The sequence below is a fragment of the Choloepus didactylus genome, chromosome 8 (assembly GCF_015220235.1).
Source record: "Choloepus didactylus isolate mChoDid1 chromosome 8, mChoDid1.pri, whole genome shotgun sequence".
Classification (NCBI taxonomy): Eukaryota; Metazoa; Chordata; class Mammalia; order Pilosa; family Megalonychidae; genus Choloepus; species Choloepus didactylus.
The window spans coordinates 336,475-354,624 of NC_051314.1; the positions used below are offsets into that span (position 1 = coordinate 336,475).

At 60.2% G+C, this 18,150-nt stretch overlaps 3 protein-coding genes and 1 long non-coding RNA gene across 9 annotated transcripts in view; 3 read left to right on the forward strand and 1 right to left on the reverse strand.

Annotated features, from left to right (window-relative positions):
- The first annotated feature begins 765 nt into the window (after positions 1-765).
- On the forward strand, positions 766-4,464 carry CHKB (choline kinase beta). Of its 4 annotated transcripts, XM_037846217.1 has the most exons (11): positions 927-1,150; positions 1,484-1,592; positions 1,752-1,865; positions 2,002-2,135; positions 2,387-2,482; positions 2,596-2,654; positions 3,211-3,292; positions 3,403-3,511; positions 3,638-3,741; positions 3,970-4,051; positions 4,211-4,464. In XM_037846217.1, the coding sequence occupies exons 1-11, from the start codon at positions 927-929 to the stop codon at positions 4,283-4,285; spliced, it is 1,188 nt and encodes a 395-aa protein (XP_037702145.1). In that variant the 3' UTR covers positions 4,286-4,464. The 4 variants fall into 4 exon arrangements, 3 of the variants coding, with proteins under 3 accessions (XP_037702144.1, XP_037702142.1, XP_037702145.1); XM_037846214.1 differs by having other exon boundaries at positions 776-1,150; positions 1,484-1,865; XR_005218371.1 differs by lacking the exon at positions 4,211-4,464 and having other exon boundaries at positions 766-1,150; positions 1,484-1,865; positions 3,666-3,741; positions 3,970-4,034.
- A 299-nt stretch (positions 4,465-4,763) lies between these two features.
- Positions 4,764-12,281, forward strand: CPT1B (carnitine palmitoyltransferase 1B). The gene is made up of 19 exons (XM_037846213.1): positions 4,764-5,090; positions 5,394-5,553; positions 5,844-5,983; positions 6,204-6,381; positions 6,593-6,694; positions 6,884-7,021; positions 7,120-7,197; positions 7,883-7,990; positions 8,061-8,145; positions 8,690-8,885; positions 9,111-9,296; positions 9,467-9,572; positions 9,654-9,770; positions 10,026-10,190; positions 10,264-10,398; positions 10,489-10,641; positions 11,056-11,169; positions 11,690-11,782; positions 11,941-12,281. Exons 2-19 carry the CDS (start codon positions 5,413-5,415, stop codon positions 12,022-12,024), a joined length of 2,319 nt encoding a protein of 772 aa, XP_037702141.1. The 5' UTR covers positions 4,764-5,090; positions 5,394-5,412; the 3' UTR covers positions 12,025-12,281.
- An 839-nt stretch (positions 12,282-13,120) lies between these two features.
- LOC119542346 lies at positions 13,121-17,340 on the reverse strand. Of its 3 annotated transcripts, none has more exons than XR_005218458.1 (6): positions 16,954-17,340; positions 16,684-16,746; positions 15,868-15,952; positions 15,313-15,466; positions 15,025-15,139; positions 13,121-13,181 (listed from the first exon to the last, which is right to left on the reverse strand). It is a non-coding gene; the product is annotated as an uncharacterized LOC119542346 (long non-coding RNA). The 3 variants fall into 3 exon arrangements; XR_005218459.1 differs by lacking the exon at positions 13,121-13,181 and adding an exon at positions 16,160-16,309 and having other exon boundaries at positions 14,502-15,139; XR_005218457.1 differs by lacking the exon at positions 13,121-13,181 and having other exon boundaries at positions 14,502-15,139.
- Positions 17,341-17,524: 184 nt separating this feature from the next.
- The window catches only part of SYCE3 (synaptonemal complex central element protein 3), a 50,482-nt gene continuing 49,856 nt past the window's right edge, over positions 17,525-18,150 (forward strand). The window contains exon 1 of the mRNA XM_037845473.1: positions 17,525-17,584. The gene's annotated coding sequence lies outside the window, so the exon portion shown is untranslated. The remainder of the gene's footprint in view (positions 17,585-18,150) is intronic.

Here is an 18,150-nt window from a genome sequence, read left to right on the forward strand (position 1 = left end):
GAGCACCCACGAAACAGCAGAGGTGGGCAGAGAGGACATGACACAGCTCCAGGAGGCCCCTGCTCCCGTGTTTCAGCCTTCTCCTGGCTTGGGGCATGCTGGAACTGGACTCTGGTTTTAGGTCTGGAGGCAATGAGAGGTAGTGGAGGGGGATGAAGACAACTGGCAACTTTTTCCAACCTAAGGTAAGGTCTTCTCGCCAGTTTCAAGCACCATTCGAGGCGGCACTTCTACCGACAAGGGAGGCCCAGTGGTGATTAAGGAAGTCACTGCAGCTGCTCCAAGTGTAGCCATCCAATCAGAGTCCCAATCTTTCACTCACTCATGGAACAAATGTTTACTGAGCCCCTACGATGTGCCCTCACTCTCTCCCCTGGATGTGTGTCACACACACTTTCCCCTCCGTGTGTCACACACTCAGGCCTCGGTCACACCCACTCAACCACTCTCTTTCTGGGCCGACCCCCTCGCTCCTCCCGACCGACGTCTCCACTTCCCCCTTTCCCTTTACGCGCCCGCAGACCAGTCGGTTCTCGCGCGGACGGATGACGCATCACCCCCGCCCACTTGACACGCCCACCTGGCACGCTACGCGCCCAACCGCACGCGACACTCCTGATTGGCCCGCGCCGTTTGCTCAGTTACAGGCCACGATCCAAACAGCAGCCGGTCTTTTGAGCGGCCACGCCCCAGGGGCGGAGCAGAGCAGAGACGCGCTTAACTTCGCCTTAGAAAAGCGCACCCGGACTAGGGTCACGGAGAGAGCCGAGTGACGCCGGAAAGAGCCGAAAGTGCCGAAGAGACCCGAGAATGACCCGAGAAGCCCAGGCCGGCCGGAAGCAGAGCCGAGCGCGGCCGGAAGGAGCCGAGCTCTTCCGAAGAGGGCCGAGCGCGGCTGGGCGTTGGGACCGGGCCGAGCCCGCGGAATGGCGGCGGAGGGGGCAGCTGTGGCCGGAGGTGGGGCCGTCGGGGGCCGCCCGGTCAGGGACCTCTTGGGGCCGTCCAAATGCCCGGACGCGGCCTCGAACCGGCGTCGCACCCCGATGCTGTCGCGTGACGCCGAGCGTCGAGCATTCCAGTGGTGCCGGGAGCACCTGGGAGGGGCCTGGCGCCAAGTGCGGCCCGAGGAGCTGAGGGTTAACCCCGTGAGGTGGGAGGTCAAGGGTCAGCCTCCCTCCTGAGCGCGGGCCGGGGTCAGGGGTCAGATTTGGGCTTGATGTTTATGCAAGCACTGAGCGCCGAAACCCGGAGCGGGCTGGGGGCTCTGGGCCGGTGGGGCGGGACCTAGCTGTCGGGAACGCGGGGGCGGGTTCCGGGGGGCGGGGCCTGCCTGCCGGTGACGTGAGTGGGGCGGGGCCTGGCTGATGGAGGGGCCCGGGGGGCGGGGCCTGCCTGCCGGTACGTGGGTGGGGCGGGGCCTGGCTGCTGGCGGGGTCCGGGGGGCGGGGTCGGCCGCCGGCTGAGCGCGCCCTGTGGTCTGCAGCGGGGGCCTCAGTAACCTGCTTTTCCGCTGCTCGCTCCCTGACCACCTACCCAGCGTCAGCGAGGAGCCCCGGGAGGTGCTGCTTCGGCTGTACGGGGCCATTCTGCAGGTGAGGAGGGAACGAGGGCCAGCGCCCCACGCCTTAGGACCTCTCCGTTGTGCCGATGGGAAACTGAGGCTGGGGGCTGATAGCTTCGGAAAGGAAGGCCCAACAGGGGAGGGAGGAGAGACCAGGCCCTCGGCTCCCTTGCTGTCCATCTTCCTCCAGGGTGTGGACTCCTTGGTCCTTGAAAGCGTGATGTTCGCCATCCTTGCCGAGCGGTCCCTGGGGCCCCAGCTCTTCGGAGTCTTTCCAGAGGGCCGGCTGGAACAGTACATCCCAGTACGAGCGCAGCCCAGCCTCGATCTGCCTAAGGCACCGCCTCCCCCAGACCCTGACAGCCCCGCCTCCCTATCCTCCTGCCCCAGCCCCTTCCCGCCCCAGCCCCCTCACCACCCTGATAGGTTCCTGGGTGCAGAGCCGGTCCCTGAAAACTCGAGAGCTGCGTGAGCCAGTGTTGTCGGCAGCCATTGCCACGAAGATGGCCCAGTTCCATGGCATGGAGATGCCTTTCACCAAAGAGCCCCACTGGCTGTTTGGGACCATGGAGCGGTGAGTCGGGGCCCCCTCAGGGTTCCTGTGTTCCTTGGCTGACCCCTCGTGCTGGCCCTTGTATCTGTGACTGCCTGGCCTCCAGCTGAGGGGTCAGATGTCCCAGTGTCTGCCTGGGCTCCCACGGGACAGACTTCCACGTGTTGTCAGACACATCAGTGACAAGATGGGTGGGGCAGTCAGGTGTGAAGGGTCAGTGGGAGGGTGGTGGGGCATGGATAACAGTGTGTGTCCTTTTCTTTGGGCTTCAGGTACCTAAAGCAGATCCAGGACCTGCCCCCCAGTGGCCTGCCCCAGGTGAACCTGCTGGAGATGTACGGCCTAAAGGAAGAGATGGGCAACCTCAGGTGAGGGCACAGCTAGGCACAGGAGGCACCTGGTGCCCAGCAGGTCTTTGCAGGTGGACCCTGAGCCGCCTCTGGTCACTCCTGGTCAGGACCCTGTCTCCTGTTCCCTGCAGGAAGTTGCTAGACTGCACCCCATCACCAGTGGTCTTCTGCCACAACGATATCCAGGAAGGTAGGAGAAGGCATCTAAGTCCCCCTGACCCTGGCGGGGGACCAGAGGCCCACCCTGACCCGAGGTGGGGGGTGTTGTATCTCACTGAAGCAATGGCAGGTCTCACCGTGAAAGGAGAACCGGGGGAGTCCCGGTCAGGACTGCCCCCCACTGCCCCCCATCAGGGCCTGTGGAGATTCCAAGGGAAGAGGCACTGAACACCAGGTGGTCAGTCCTTAAGCGTCTGTTAGGGGAACTTATAGAGAGCTGCAGCCACCTCGCGAGGTACAGCGAGACGCCAAGAAGCTCACTGGAGTGGGTCCGTGCCTGAGGCGGCCACTCCAGATGGTACAGGGCTGAGTGCCGGAGGCTTGCATGCAGGGCTTGGGAAAACATCCGGGTGTGCGTTTTCTTAAAACAAGATGTGCACAGGGTGGGCAGCATTCAAGGTTAAGGCAGTTAGAGCTGGGCTCTGCCCTGGGGAGTTAGGGGGGCCCTCCCGGCTCAGGGAGATGCTTGCTGTGCTATCCGGGGGCCAGAGGCCCTGGGGTGACCAGAGCCCACCCCGTCCCCCCAGGGAACATCTTGCTGCTCTCTGAGGCAGGAAGTGCTGACAGTCTCATGCTGGTGGACTTCGAGTACAGCGGCTACAACTACCGGTGAGGGCCCGTCCATGCGTGGTGCCCACGGCGCCCTGGAAACAGTGGGCCTTCGGCTCTGCATCCAGCTGCTCAGGGTCTCTAGGGGCTGTATCCACCTTTTCCCCTAGGGGTTTTGACATCGGGAACCACTTTTGCGAGTGGGTTTATGATTACACTCACGAGGAGTGGCCTTTCTACAAAGCGCAGCCGGCAGACTACCCCAGCCGGGGACAGCAGGTATGTGGCTGGAGACCGGGGAGAGGAACGGCCTGTGAGGGAGGAGGTGGCTGTGGTGAGAAGGGGGGCTCATGGAGACTTGCCCCACAGTCTCCCCAATTCCTGACTCTTGTCCGTTGATCTCAGCTCCATTTTATTCGCCATTACCTGGCAGAGGTGAAGAAAGGTGAGACCCCCTCCCAAGAGGAGCAGAGGAAGCTGGAAGAGGACTTGCTGGCGGAGGTCAACCGGTGAGGGAGGAAGAGCTGGGGCCAGGGAGGAAAAAGCTGGGGTGCAAACGAGAGGGAGACGGAGGAGAAGGGGAGAGAAGGAGCGAGGACCGCAGCCAGCAGCCTGAAGGCAGGGAGAGTCGGGAGGGGGCGGGGTAAGCGCTGCAGGGCCTGGACAGCCTGGGGGCCTCCTGGCAATGCCACCTGAGCTCTTGAACCCCTACTTTTCCTGCCCCCCACCCCTGCCAGGTATGCTCTGGCATCTCATTTCTTCTGGGGTCTCTGGTCCATCCTCCAGGCTTCCATGTCCACCATTGAGTTTGGTTACATGGTAAATAACCCCCAAGATGAGCATGTTGGGGGGAGGCGGGGAGCAGCAGGGGACAGCCCTGGGTCCTTCAGAAGAACTGGTGTGGGTCCTGGTGGCCATGGGGCAGCCGGCGGTGGTGCTGGCCGAGCCACCTTACCATTGTGCGGGGTCTGCCCCCAGGAGTATGCCCAGTCTCGCTTCCAGTTCTACTTCCAGCAGAAGGGGCAGCTGACCCACTTCCGCCCCTCGTCCTGATTCTCCCCATTCCTCGGATCCCCCTGAGCCTCCAGGCTGGACCTTGGAGGGGAGGGGCAAAGAGGCCTGGGGAGGGCTGAGCCCCCACAAGAGAGTGGTTCGAGGAGGCCGCCTGGGGTCGCGCCTGGGCAGGGAGCCCCTACCTGTGTACCTGCAGACAATAAAGAGCTTCTCCCCTCCCACCTGGTCCTGGCCTGCTCTGTAGCAGCAGAAAGTACCTAGCAAAGCATCGCACAGGTTGACACAGTGACAACTGCTCTGAGCCTCAGTTTCCCCTCCCAGGAAGCAGGCTGGACAGTCCCTGGGCTTGAAAGTGGTTGTGAGGGTCACTGTTAATTGGGGGCTCCACATCCTCCCTCTCCCTGTCTCCAGGTTAGGGGTGACACGTACCCGGAGGTGTGGTGGGGACGGGGATGGGGGTGATAGGCAGGCGGGGGCCCGGAGGTGGGGCGGTCCAGCCTTGAGCATGAAGACCAGGGGACACAGCTGACACACTGCTGACCTTTCCCCTACATGCGGTTATTTTTAGCGTTAATACCACCATCCTCACGTGAAACTCTTCACCCCCTCCCCCAAGCCCCCAGACCTTTGGGCAACCTTGGGCTTGCGGAAACCCGGCCCCCTACTTCTGGTTCTGCCCGGGGAGGAAGGGGGCGCTGGCTCCCGCCCCGCGTCTGTTTTCCCAGCCCCAATTTGGGAGTGAGTGTCGGGTTCCCGGGGCGGGGCGGGCCTGAAGGACGTGGGGACACGGGCCAGAGCGGCGGCCGCACAGCGCGCACCCGACAGCAGCGAAGCGTCTCGAGCCGTGAGTAGGGGGCGCGAGGACCCAGGGCAGCGACAGGGGGCCATGTGCCCGGGCTGGGGCGCCCCGGGCCCGCCGCGCAGGCCGCCGTCGCTCCCGGCGCGCTCTGGCCCCGGCCCGGCGGCCCCCGTCCTCGCCGCGGGGGCGCCCTCAAGCGCGCACGGCCCCTCCCCGAGCCTCGCCCCGTCGTGCGGACCCGGGAGCGCGGCCGCGGCGTTCGGTGGCCGTTGGCCGACCGGGGCGCGGGGGGACGGGCGCGGGGCGGGGCGGGGCCTGCTGAGCCGCCGCGCACCCGCCCCTCCCCAGGCGCCGGCCGAGCCCTAGGATGGCGGAAGCGCACCAGGCCGTGGCCTTCCAGTTCACCGTGACCCCGGACGGGGTCGACTTCCGGCTCAGTCGGGAGGCCCTGAAACACATCTACCTGTCCGGAATCAACTCCTGGAAGAAGCGCCTGATTCGCATCAAGGTGGGCACAGGTCCCCCAGCAGGTGCAGAACAGGCCCCGCGGGAAGAGGCGGCGGCCAGGTGCCAGCTGTTGTGCAGTCGTCGGGGTCCCCAGCCCCAAACCTTGGCGCTCGGGAGAGGGGCCACGCCGAGGGATCCGCGGGTCCGCGAGTGTGAGCCGGAGGAGGGCGCCGGCGGGCTTGGGCAAGGAAGCAGCAGCGCCCGCAGGGGGCGAGTCGGGGAGCCGGGCAGCACACCTTGCGGGGCTGCTCCCGAGGCTCCTGGGAGAGCTCCCCGTTTCTGCCCCCACAGAACGGGGTGCTTAGGGGTGTGTACCCGGGCAGCCCCACCAGCTGGCTGGTCGTCGTCATGGCAACAGTGGGTTCCTCCTACTGCGGTGTGGACATCTCCATGGGGCTGGTCAGCTGTATCCGGAGATGCATCCCTGATGGGTAAGGGAGCAGAGCCCCGAGGGGGCACAGGGGTTCAGGAGAGAGGGCTGGGCTGGCCAGACAGCAGCCACTCCCCGGTTCGTGGGATGCCCTCAGGCAGGAGCGTGCCTGGGGCAGCTCTTGCCCTGGGCACTCCCCCTGAACACTCACAACCAGAAAGCAGCGTTGAACCCAGGGGGATACATTGCAGCTGGCACCCAGCCCTCTCCGCTCTCCAAAGGTGCGGCCCCTACCAGAGCCCACAGGCCCGGGCCCTTGTCAGCATGGCTGTCTTCTCCACCGGGGTCTGGGCAACTGGCATCTTCTTCTTCCGCCAAACCCTGAAACTGCTGCTTTCCTACCACGGGTGGATGTTTGAGATGCACGGCAAGACCAGCCACTCCACCAAGATCTGGGCTGTGAGCAGAAACTGGGGTGGTGGGCTGGGCAGCTGGTAGGACATGGGACCCTCATGTGGGGTTCTGAACTGCAGGGGAGAGGGACAGCCCTGCACCTGGAGGGGACAGCTTGGTTCCGGGGGTTGGGGGCCCTGGCTCCTCAAGTGTGTGCTAACTTGTTTCATTCTTTCTCCTGGCTCCCACCCCCATCCCTGCCCTCCTACAACTCCAGATCTGTGTCCGGCTTCTGTCCAGCCGGCGGCCCATGCTCTACAGCTTCCAGACGTCGCTGCCCAAGCTCCCGGTGCCCAGCGTGCCTGCCACAATTCAGCGGGTGAGAGGCTCGGTCAGGCTTCAGGGGCAGGGGAGACCAGATTCAGAGGACTTGCCCAAACCTAAGGGTTGATCCCCTGCAAAGAGAGGGCCTAAGAGTGCTGGGTGGGCCGGGCAGAGAAGGTGGGGTTGGGCAGGGCAGGCGGCCACGGCTGTGTGGCCCCCACCGTGACAACAGCCTGGTGGACAGTACCTGGAGTCAGTGCGGCCGTTGTTGGATGACGAAGAATATTACCGCATGGAGGTGCTGGCCAAAGAATTCCAGGACAAGACAGCCCCCAGGCTGCAGAAGTACCTGGTGCTCAAGTCTTGGTGGGCAACCAACTACGTGAGTCCCCTCCCGGGCTCTCCCACCCTCACGCACCCGGATCCCTGCTGCCCCGCCCCGCACCTGCCAGCCCCATCCTGAGCCTGCACTTGCTGCAGGTGAGCGACTGGTGGGAGGAGTACATCTACCTTCGAGGCAGGAGCCCCCTCATGGTGAACAGCAACTATTACGTCATGGTGAGCCTGCTTGGCCGTCCACAGGCGGGGTGCGTGTGTGTGCGTGTGTGTGCGTGTGCGTGTGTGTGTGTGTGCGTGTGCGTCGGGGGGGGGCAGGGGGGGGCCTGGGAAGAGGGGGTGGAGATCCTGGAGGACGGTTTGGAGCAGCTTAGGGGTGCTGAGGATGCTGAGGTTCCCGAGAACCCAGCAGAACCCTGCTCTGTCACCAACACTGAATCTCAGGCTCATGGCACCACCCTCATCCTTCCTCCTCACACCGTCCCCAGGAGGGCTTCTAACTCCTGGGCCCAGAACCACGAACCGAGTCCACGCTGCTTCTCATAGAGCGGCACAAGGGCCCTGCTGGAACCCCTTCCCCTCACACGTCCTGTCCCAAAGCTCACGGACAACTTCCCGGCCAGGCATTTTAAGCTAGTTTCTTTTTTTTCCTCTTTAAGCAGTGGAACCCCTTTCTCAAAACAAAATACATAAGCAAACGAACCAGTGCAGTAGCTTCCACAGATGGGACGCAGCTCAGGGAGGCAGGGGCAGGGAGTGACTCGATGAGTTTTGCGATTCTGGAAGCTCACCCTGATGGCGCGTGCAGGATGGCTTGGGGAAAGCGGGCGGACGGTGCGGACGGACTGTCCCGGGCAGGCTGCTGTGCCCTCCTTCGCACCCGCCCTGTGCCCTGCCCCTTCCCCAGGACTATGTGCTCGTCAAGACCACAGAGGTGCAGGCTGCCCGCATGGGAAACGTCATCCACGCCATGATCACGTACCGCCGGAAGCTGGACCGTGAGGAGATCAAGCCTGTGAGTGGCAGCCGGGGCGGAGGGGCAGGCCCAGCAGGTGCCACCACGTCATGCTGGGCCCTCCTCGCAGGTGATGGCGCTCGGCATCGTGCCCATGTGCTCCTCCCAGATGGAGCGGATGTTCAACACCACTCGCATCCCGGGCAAGGAGACAGGTACCGGGACACCCTCCCAGGCCCAGCATGCGGCGGCGTCCTGCCACCCGCTGGCCCCGAGGCCAGTGCCTCAGGGACTATAGCTGTGAAAAGCAGTCAATTCGTGAGGCACGTAGGCAGCACCACTCACCAGGTTGATGCTGGGTGCTCACCGTGCCGGGAGCGTGGCTGTGCAAGCAGACAGTGCGGCAGAAGTGTCGCCAACTGGAGCAGGACGTCCAGCTTGGGGCTTCTACAGTGAGGAGGGTGCACGGGGGCCATGGCCAGTGTGAGGCTGCCCAGGGGACAGGAACCAGGATCCGGCTTCAAACCCTGTTTGTCCTCAGACAGTTGGCTTAACTCCTTGAGCTTCAGCTTCTTCTTGTGTGAAACCTCCTGGAGCTGCTGTTGGCATTGAGAGCAGAGGCGAGGACAGCCCTGGGGCACTGGCCCGGTGCACCTGCCAGGAGCTGGCTCCTGTCCCAGAAACAACTCCCGAGCAGGGTGTGGGGCAGGGTGGGTCCCCCAGGCCACAGCCCACCCCCAGGCCCCCCCCCCGTCGCAGATGTCCTGCAGCACCTCCTGGACAGCAGGCACGTGGCCGTCTACCACAAGGGCCGCTTCTTCAAGGTGTGGCTCTACAATGGCTCCCGCCTGCTCAAGCCCCGAGACCTGGAGCTGCAGATCCAGAGGATCCTGGATGACCCCTCGCCGCCACAGCCCGGGGAGGAGAGGCTGGCTGCACTCACTGCCGGGGGCAGGTACCCGGCTGCCGGCAGGGGCAGGGGCAATGCAGGGTGCAGGGGGGCCTGGGTGCAACCCCAGGGGGAGAGGATCCCTCACCTCCCACCCCCCTGGAGCTCCCTGGGCAGGGTCCCCAGCCTGCCCCCAATGCCAGGCAGTGGTGCCACTTGTGGTCCAGGCTGTGAAGGCCCAGCTCCTTCCTGGACAGCCCGGCCTTGAGCCAGCACTGCCCTGTGCCCCAGGGTGGAGTGGGCAGAGGCTCGCCGGGCCTTCTTCAGCTGCGGCAAGAATAAGGCGGCGCTGGAGGCCATCGAGCGGGCAGCCTTCTTCGTGGCTCTGGACGAGGACTCCCACGACTATGAGCCTGATGACGAGGCCAGCCTCAGCCTCTACGGCAAGGCCCTGTTGCACGGCAACTGCTACAACAGGTGGGCCACAGCCCGCATCCCCGCAGCCCTGCATCCCACATCCCTGCAGCCTGCCGCCCCGCAGCCGGCCACCCCGCAGCCCCGCAGCCCTGCATCCCTGCAGCCCGCCTCAGCCTGCTGGGCGCCGTCCTGCACCAGGCCTCTGCACTACTGCTCCCTCTGCCCTGCAGGTGGTTTGACAAGTCCTTCACTGTCATCGCCTTCAAGAACGGCCGGCTGGGCCTCAACACAGAGCACGCGTGGGCAGATGCACCCATCATAGGGCACCTCTGGGAGGTGAATGGCAGGAGAGGGTCTTGGTGGGGTCAGGCTTGGGGGCAAAGGGTGGGCCTTTCAAACAGACCCCTCTCCCCCCAGTTTGTGTTGGCCACTGAGACCTTCCACTTGGGCTACACGGAGAGCGGGCATTGTCTGGGCAAACCGAACCCCTCGCTGCCACCTCCTCAGCGGCTACAGTGGGACATCCCTGAGGAGGTGGGTCGGACACAGAGGCAGGTGGACGGTTCCTGAGGAGGGTCGGGGCGCAGATGTGGGAGAGTGATGAGTTCTTGGAGACTCTCCCCCACCTCGTCCTCCTCTCCGCCTCTCCCATCTGCCCGGGCACTGAGGGTGGGGGGCGGGGGGGACGCTGAAAGACACACCCAGCCTTTCCCTTCGTGCGACCCTCCAGGAACACCCCGAGTGCTGCTTGGGGCAGCTCTGCCCACCGTCCCCTCTGTTTCTTGGCAGTGCCAGGCAGCCATTGAGAGTTCCTACCAGGTGGCCAAGGCCCTGGCGGACGATGTGGAGCTGTACTGCTTCCAGTTCTTGCCCTTCGGCAAAGGCCTCATCAAGAAGTGTCGGACCAGCCCTGACGCCTTCGTGCAGATCGCCCTGCAGCTGGCCCACTTCCGGGTAGGGGCCGGCACGCGCAGGGGGGTGGAGGCAGCCCCTGGTCCAGCTGCCATAAGTGCCCTCTGTTCCTCAGGACAGGGGCAGATTCTGTCTGACCTATGAGGCCTCGATGACCAGAATGTTCCGGGAGGGGCGAACCGAGACCGTGCGTTCCTGCACCAGTGAGTCCACGGCCTTCGTGCAGGCCATGATGGACGCGCACTCAATGGTGAGGCCACCTCGGGGTTGGCATGGGGGTCTCCCCGCCTGCCCGGGGGTCCAGGGCCTCTCTTCACCTTTCTTCTTCTGCCTCCCTAAGAAAGCAGACCTCCAAGACCTCTTCCGGAAAGCCTCGGAGAAGCATCAGAACATGTACCGCCTGGCCATGACGGGCGCTGGGATCGACAGGCACCTCTTCTGCCTTTATGTGGTCTCCAAGTACCTGGGGGTCACATCCCCTTTCCTGGCCGAGGTCAGTGCGTGGACAGGACCGGCCCTCGGCTCCCTGTGTTCCCTGGAAGTCAGGGCCGGCTTCCCGCCCCTCCTTGTGGGAGCTGGCATCTCGTGAGGAGGGTGGACAGAGGTGGGGCATGCCGGGGGCTGACAGTGCTGGCAAGGAAAGGACAGCAGGGGAGGGGCCATCAGGGGAGACCAGCTCCCCATCGCAGGCAGACCCCGTGCTTGGGAACAGTGGGGCCAGGGGCAGAGGGAGTGGCCAGGAAGGTCAGGAGACAGGCATCCGACGCTGCCGCGTGGAGGACAGACAAGGGGCAGCACCGTTGGGTTTCTGCCGAGTAGCCGCCAGGACGTGGCCCAGCTCTGCACACCTGCTGGTCAGCCAGGTGCAGGCCCACATGCATCTGACCAGCTCTGGTCTGTGTTGCAGGTGCTCTCAGAACCCTGGCGCCTCTCCACCAGCCAGATCGCTCAGTTCCAGATCCGCATGTTTGACCCAGACCAGTACCCCAATCACCTGGGTGCCGGAGGTGGCTTTGGCCCTGTGAGTGCCCCTGAGGGGGGCAGGTGGGAGGACCAGGGCATGGGGGCTTCCGTGGAGAGCGTCGCTGCTGTGAGGTGAGGCCAGGACCATGAGGGCCTGGGCTGAGCTGCAGGGAAACAGGAGGACAGTGCCCAGCAACCCCTGGAGGTGTGGCGGTGCCCACGGCTGCTTTCCAGCAGCCAAGATGGTGGGTTAATGGGCTGTCCCAAACCGTGCTTACTGTAGAGTCACGCTCTCTCCTGCTGACACGTTAGCCTGGGTGGGTTTGTCAGGCCAGAGATCTTCTTGGAGAGCAGGTAAGCTTCAACTGAGGGGCTGACGCTGGATTTGGGACTCTGAAAGAAGCATGAGTGGGGCCAGTGCAGGGCGTCCCTCTCACCCTGTCTTCCTGGGGGCTGTGCTGACCTCATCTCAGAGAGAGCATTCAGTGTCTGGGGCAGGTCCTCCTCCTGCACATCCAGTTTGGCTTTCAGACCCTGAACTCTCCCCTCCCCACCTCCACCCCTCACGTTGCCTGCAGGTAGCAGATGACGGCTACGGCGTTTCTTACATGATCGCGGGTGAGAACACAATCTTCTTCCATGTCTCCAGCAAGTTCTCGAGCTCGGAAACGGTGAGTCACCCCTCTTCTGCTCAGCCTGGGGAGGCCCCGCGAGTGCGTGCACACCCGTCTCCTGGCTCGGGGAGAGCCCTTGCTTCGGGACCCCTGCTTCTGGAGACAAAGAGGTGCAGAGCTGGCCTGCAGGTGAGTCTGAGCCTCTGCTCCCACAGAACGCCCAGCGCTTTGGGAACCACATCCGCCGAGCCCTGCTGGACATTGCCAATCTCTTCCAAGTTCCCAAGGTTGACAGCTGAGCACTGGAGACAACGGCCAGCTGCCCTTTCACCCCCACGTCATGGTAGGAAGGGGCCTGCTGCTAGCACGCAGGCCTGCGTCGTGGCTGTGCACAGGCCACAGGCTCTGAAGGGCAGCCCTGGGCAGCAGGGCCCTCGCTGAACACACGCTGCTTCCCAAGGACCGAGGACGTGGAGGTGGGATTGGAGCCGGGATGGAATTTTAATTTTTTTCTCGGTAGATCGTAATAAAAATAAGGCTGTGTAATTCTCTCTTACCCTTTGGTACCTGTGTTTTGTTTGGGAACTAGGAACCCCTGCCCCAGCTCAGCTGAGAGGACAGCTGGTGACCTGCTTGGAATTGGGCTTTGCTGGGTTATGCAGGCTTCTATGTTCAGTGCTCTTGCCCAGGTGTACACCTGGAATAAATTCTTGCTTCAGAACTGCACCTGTCCCCTGGGGCCACTTCTGTTTGTCCCCTGACAGTGGTGCCCACCGGCCTCCTCCCTGGATAGAAGCAGGTGCTGCAGCCCAGCCCGAGTCCAAGAGCCTGTGGCCGTGTCTGATCAAGGACACGCAGGACAAAGCTGGAGTAGCACATCCTCCTCTGTTCATTCAGCTTTTCTATTAAGATGAAGAATAAACCAAAAATTCTCAGGAGCAGTTAAGTGGGCACTCAGTACTGCTGCATGCCAGAATGAATGTAGTTCCCAGCACTCACCAGAAGTAAATCAGATCACTCTGGGCCTCACTCCCTGAACATGTTTGTGAGTGCTCACCACCAGCTCGGTGCTCACTGGGGACCCAGCAGAGACAAGGCCTGGCCTGCCTCACGGGGCCCACAGAAGTGAGGCAGGCACAGGTTGGAGGACGGGGAGAGCGGCAGGGAATCCAATAGGAGGGAGTTTGGTTTCCCAGGCTGCTTAAAGCAGATACCATGAAAGGAGTTGGCATAAACAACGGGGATTTATTAGCTTACAGTTTTGAGGCCGAGAAAATGTCCAAATCACAGCATCAACATAATGTTTTCTTCCTGAAGACCAGCTGCCAGCACTCCTTTGCTCCTCTGTCACACAGCAAGGCACATAGTGGCATCTGCTAGTCTCTCCCTTCTCTTCTGGGTTTCACTGATTTCAGCTTCTTGCTTCTGCAGCTTTCTCTTTCTGTCTGTATTCACCCTGTTTATAAAGGACTCCAGTAAGAGGACTAAGATCCATCCTGAATGAGGTGGGTCACATCTTTACTAAAGTAACCTCATCAAAGGTTCTACTTAGAATGGTTTACACCCAGGAATGGATTAGACATAAGAACATGTTTTTCTAGGGTACATATATTTCAAATAACCACAGAGGGATCCGGAATAATTCATTTCACAAGCATTTACAGTGTGCTGGTGCAGATACAGCAGTAAACAAAACTGCTGTGGGGCTCAGAGCATAGTAAGAGGAGACGGATGGTAGATGTGACAAAGGAGTCTGTACAGAGTGTGCCAGATGGTGACAGGTGCTAAGGAGAAAATCCAGAAGGGCACAGAGACCTGGAGGGGTGGGCTGCAATTTCAGACAGGGCAGCTAAGAAGGGCCTCGCTGAGTGGGGCGTTTGACTGCAGATCACAGGGACAGCCAGGGGGGCTGAATGGTTGCAGTGGAGCCAGGGAAGAGCAAGAGGGGTTACTTTGTGTAGGAACCTGTAGGTCAGGTCAGGATTGAAGAAACCACTGGGTTTTGAGCAGAGTGTGGCACGATCCAAAGCTCAGTGGGTCACACCGACCACTGGGTTGATCCTACAACAAGTGGGAGGTACAGAAAGGTAGAAACAAGGACTGTTCGGTGTGGGGCTTGGTGGTGGCAGGGAAACAATAGGGTTTAAACTAAGAGACCGCAGGGATGGAGGATCAGGGAGCTGAGAATATCAAAGGTACAAGAAGACCACTCACATTTTCTATTTTAGGGGATTAGAGGAATAACACCATTACATGATATCTTTAATGTCACATTTAATGTGCTGTGCTAGTTTGTAAATATTATGTCCCCCAGAAAAAGCCATATTCTTTAATGCAATCTTGTGGGAGCAGATGTATTAGTGTTGATTAGGTTGGAACCTTCCGACTGAGTGTTTCCATGGAGATGTGACCCACCCAACTGTGAGTAACACCTTTGGTTAGGGTGTGACCTCTTGACTGAATGTTTCCATGGAGGTGTGGCCCTGCCCATTCAGCGTGGGCCTTGATTAGTTCACTAGACCCCTATAAAAGCTCAGACAAAAGGAGCTCACTGCTAGCTGCAGCTGAGAGACACATTTTGAAGATGGCCGTTGGAAGCTGACACTGACATTTTGGAGAACGCCGTTTTAACTCAACCTGGGACAAGCAGACGCCAGCCACGTGCCTTCCCAGCTAACAGAGGTTTTCCAGACGCCATTGGCCATCCTCCAGTGAAGGCACCCAAATGTTGATGCCTTAACTTGGACACTCTATGGCCTTAAGACTATAACTTTGTAACCAAATAAACCTCCTTTATAAAAGCCAATCCATTTCTGGTGTTTTGCATAATGGCAGCATTAGAAACCGGAACAAGTGCCTATAAAAAATTTCATAAAACTATCTCAGGCTCTTGAAAATATAAATCAGAAGCTAAGGTGAGATCTAGGCTCTAATGATACCTTTGAGTAGGTGTGCCAGTTTGGATATATTATGGCCCCCAAAATGCCATTATCTTTGATGCAGTCTTGTGGAGGCAGAAGAACTGGTGTTGACTGGATTGGAATTCTTCGACTGTTTCCAGGGAGATGTGGCTCAATCACCTTTCATTGGGTAATTTCCATGGGGTGTTGCCCTGCCCATTCAGGGTGGTCTTAACTGGATCACTGGAGTCCTTTAAAAAGACCCACACAGCCCAGATGGTGGTGCAACTGTGAGTGACATTTTGGATTGCAACTGAGAGTGACATTTTGAAGAGGAGCTAAGAGAGGACAAAATGCCCCAAGAGCAACATTTTTGAGAACACCATTTTGAAACGCCACCTGGGAACACGCAGACGCCAGCTACTTCCCTTCCAACCGCCAATGGCCATTCTTCTGTGAAGGTACCCGATTGCTGAAGCCTTAGCTTGGACACTTCATGGCCTTCAGACTGTAACTGTGTAACCAAATAAACCCCATTTAGAAAAGCCAATCCATCTCTGGTGTTTTGCAAAATGGCAGCATTAGCAAACCAGAACAGTGGGTGACCGCATTTCCAGGGCAGGGGCTTCTAACCTCTTTTAAGTCCCAGACACCTATGAGATGTTGTAAAAACACAGTCATACTCACAAAATGTTACATTCCATAGCAAAGCTTTCTTGGGCTTCTGAAAATAACGTCATCGCCCTCTGCTCTCATCACTAGAACATCCCTGGAGAAAGCGCTTGGGTCTTGGTCTGCCAGCCCAGACCTCGGGCAGCAGTGAGCAGATGACGTCCAACAGCTGGCTTTTAATTAACATAGATGATCAATCATTAGAGTTCTTTCACATGATTTTTCCTTGGTTAAAAATAAATTAAGAAAAACCGTGGTGCTGAACCAGGCTGTGACCCTCTGGGGACCACCCACTAAACCCAGACATGCTGTCCTGTGCCCTGTGGGCTTAGGGGGCTGCAGTAGTTAACAGAGAAGTCCTGGCATCTCAGTGGCTTAACCCAGTAAGAGCTTAATTCTTGCAGAAAGCCAATCCCGTGGGCTGTGATGGGGACTCTGCGCCATAACATTACCTCTGACCTTCACTGACAGAGCTGCCACCCCCCCCCCCCACCGCAGCACATAGCTCCCAAGGTCACCTTGGGCATCAAGATCCAGTAGGTAGATGGTGGGAGAGAGGGAGTCACTCACGGGAAGCTTTTATGGAGTGCTCCATCCGCTCCATCCACATTCCGTTGGCTCATACTGGCAAAGGAGGTTGGGAAGTGTAGTCTAGCTGTGTGCCCAGCACATAAAGGAAAGCTTTGATGAACAGGGGCAGAACAGACCAACTGCTGGATTCCCAGCAAACCTAGACTCCTACAGGATGTTTGAGATAGTCTACTCACTTGGCAGGACATTCAAGGTCCTTCACTATCCAGCCCCAAATGTCTTCTCAGAGACCCTCCTCTGCCCCTCCCCAAGAATACTCCACTCCTCTTACACTTCCCATTCCTCGAACAAGGCAGGCTCATCCACACCTCAGCCCCTGCACTTGCTGGATCTTCTGCCTGGAATCCTCTGTCCTTTCTCCTCCCCAAAGCTGCCTTCACGATCCCATCAGGTCGTTCATGATTCATGTTTTCCTGGGGTGCTATATCAGAAATAAACTCTAGGCAACTGAAGCAAATGGAGGCATGGGTGGAAGCAGGCAGGGTGCTCATGAATGGAAAGGGACAGAGAACCAGCAGTCTCCTCAATAGACAAGTGGGTGCTCACTCTACCAGGATCTGTCTGGCTCAGCTCCAGCAATTATTCTTCTCTGTAATCAGTCTGCTAAGGGTCAGAATCCCTGGAGAAATGAGTCAGTGGGTCTCAGATGTGTCAGGAATTATAAACACCAGGTGTTCAAGGTGTTCAGAACTGAGTTTATACTGACCTTCCAAACTGGCTTCTCCCCGTCTCAGCCCATCCCTTCCTTCTCCCTCACCTCCCCCATTTCCAAGCCCTCCCCACCTTCCAAATGACCTCTGACTCTGTGAACTTCCTCTCCCATGACCATCATGTTTTCTTTTTTGATTAATTCCAGTGCTGAAAATAAAGAGATTTTATGTCACCAGACACAATACATTTATTTTCTCGGCAAAGCTGTGACGATTTCTGAGGCACTATGCAACGCCACGATACGGTCTCTCCGTCCCCATCCTCTGCCAAGCAGCCAGAGGCCTTTCAAAAACACAGATCTGACCGTGTCACTCCCCTGCTGACCACCCTTCTGCCCTCTGACCACCCCAATACCTCTGAATGAAGAAGGAACGAGAGAGGCTGGTGATCTGGTAGACTTCTCTCCGCGCTGGGCGGTCTCGCCTTCCCTCACTTGGTGGGTGGTGCCCCACTGCCCACAGGCTTGGAGCTCCAGCGCCTTTCGGCTGTGAGTCCTTGGGCACTGGCCTCATCCCGGAGCCTGGCTTCCTCCTCTGGAAAAGGGACACAACAATTTCGGCCGCGCACGGTAGTTGTGAAGATCCAAAATATTGGGGTAGTCAGCTATCAAGTCAACAAACGTTTACTATGCTCCGTCAAGCAGCGCCCTAGACACAGCAAAGCCTGCGTCCATGGCCTTACACTCAAGGGGCCGGGGCGCCAGGTGGGCGGGCGCCCGACGCCCCTCTCAGCTGCCCCCTGCCCAACTTCAGACCCCAGCCTCGAGCCCCGCACTCACGCGGGACAAGCCGCGCGGAAAGCTCCGTGCTCCCGGCCCCGCCCCTTCCGCTCGGAGACGAGCCAATGAGGGCGCGAGGCCGGCGGCAGGGGCGGGTCTGGTAACGGAAAGAGGCGGGGCCGCGGCGCTCCCAGGAGCCCCCGCGGGAGGGAGGAGCCGGCGGGCGCCTCAGGTGGATCCGGACGTCGGTCGCGGGCGGAGCGTGAGGTGAGAGGCCCGGCCGCGGGGTGCGGCCCCGGGACTGAACCGCCGCCCCCTGCGCCGCCACGGCGCCGACCCCACGCCGTGGACCCTCACCCCTCACTCGGCCTTCACCCGAACCCCTCACATTTTCATTCGGAGAGGGATCTCAGGTCTTACAGGGCAAGACCCTGCGGCTCCCCCAGAACCTCAGGCCCTTGGATTTGCACACCTCTCCGATTTCTTAATCCCCAGGACCCCCGTTCCCTCACCCTTCATACCCAAAATGGTCCCCAGCCCTCCGGACCCGGCCCTCCTTGAAATCCGACATCTCTCTGGTCGCAGCTTAGGCCTCATCCCCGCCCTGCGTCCCGCAGCCCCCCCCCCCCCCAGCGCCCCGACTTTCACTCGGTGCCCGCTCTCTTGCCCGCTCTCAGAGGCTTCCCCCGTCCTTGCTGCTCCCACACATGGCAGACCCCCAGGCCCGTGCCACTGCGGCCCCTGCACCCCCCAGGGCCCTGGGACAGCCTGGCCGCACTGCCCCTGCTTCTCTGGGGAGCTCACAGTGTCTCCAACCTTTGCATTCTCCTCAG

Excerpts from the sequence above, each read along its gene's own strand:
- CHKB (XM_037846214.1), top strand. The coding sequence starts at position 927 with ATGGCGGCGGAGGGGGCAGCTGTGGCCGGAGGTGGGGCCGTCGGGGGC. Across the intron at positions 2,136-2,386 it reads CTGTTTGGGACCATGGAGCG|GTACCTAAAGCAGATCCAGG; the intron begins GTGAGTCGGGGC and ends TTTGGGCTTCAG. Across the intron at positions 2,483-2,595 it reads GAAGAGATGGGCAACCTCAG|GAAGTTGCTAGACTGCACCC; the intron begins GTGAGGGCACAG and ends TGTTCCCTGCAG.
- CPT1B (XM_037846213.1), top strand. The coding sequence starts at position 5,413 with ATGGCGGAAGCGCACCAGGCCGTGGCCTTCCAGTTCACCGTGACCCCG. Across the intron at positions 8,886-9,110 it reads GCACTCACTGCCGGGGGCAG|GGTGGAGTGGGCAGAGGCTC; the intron begins GTACCCGGCTGC and ends CCTGTGCCCCAG. Across the intron at positions 11,170-11,689 it reads CCGGAGGTGGCTTTGGCCCT|GTAGCAGATGACGGCTACGG; the intron begins GTGAGTGCCCCT and ends CGTTGCCTGCAG.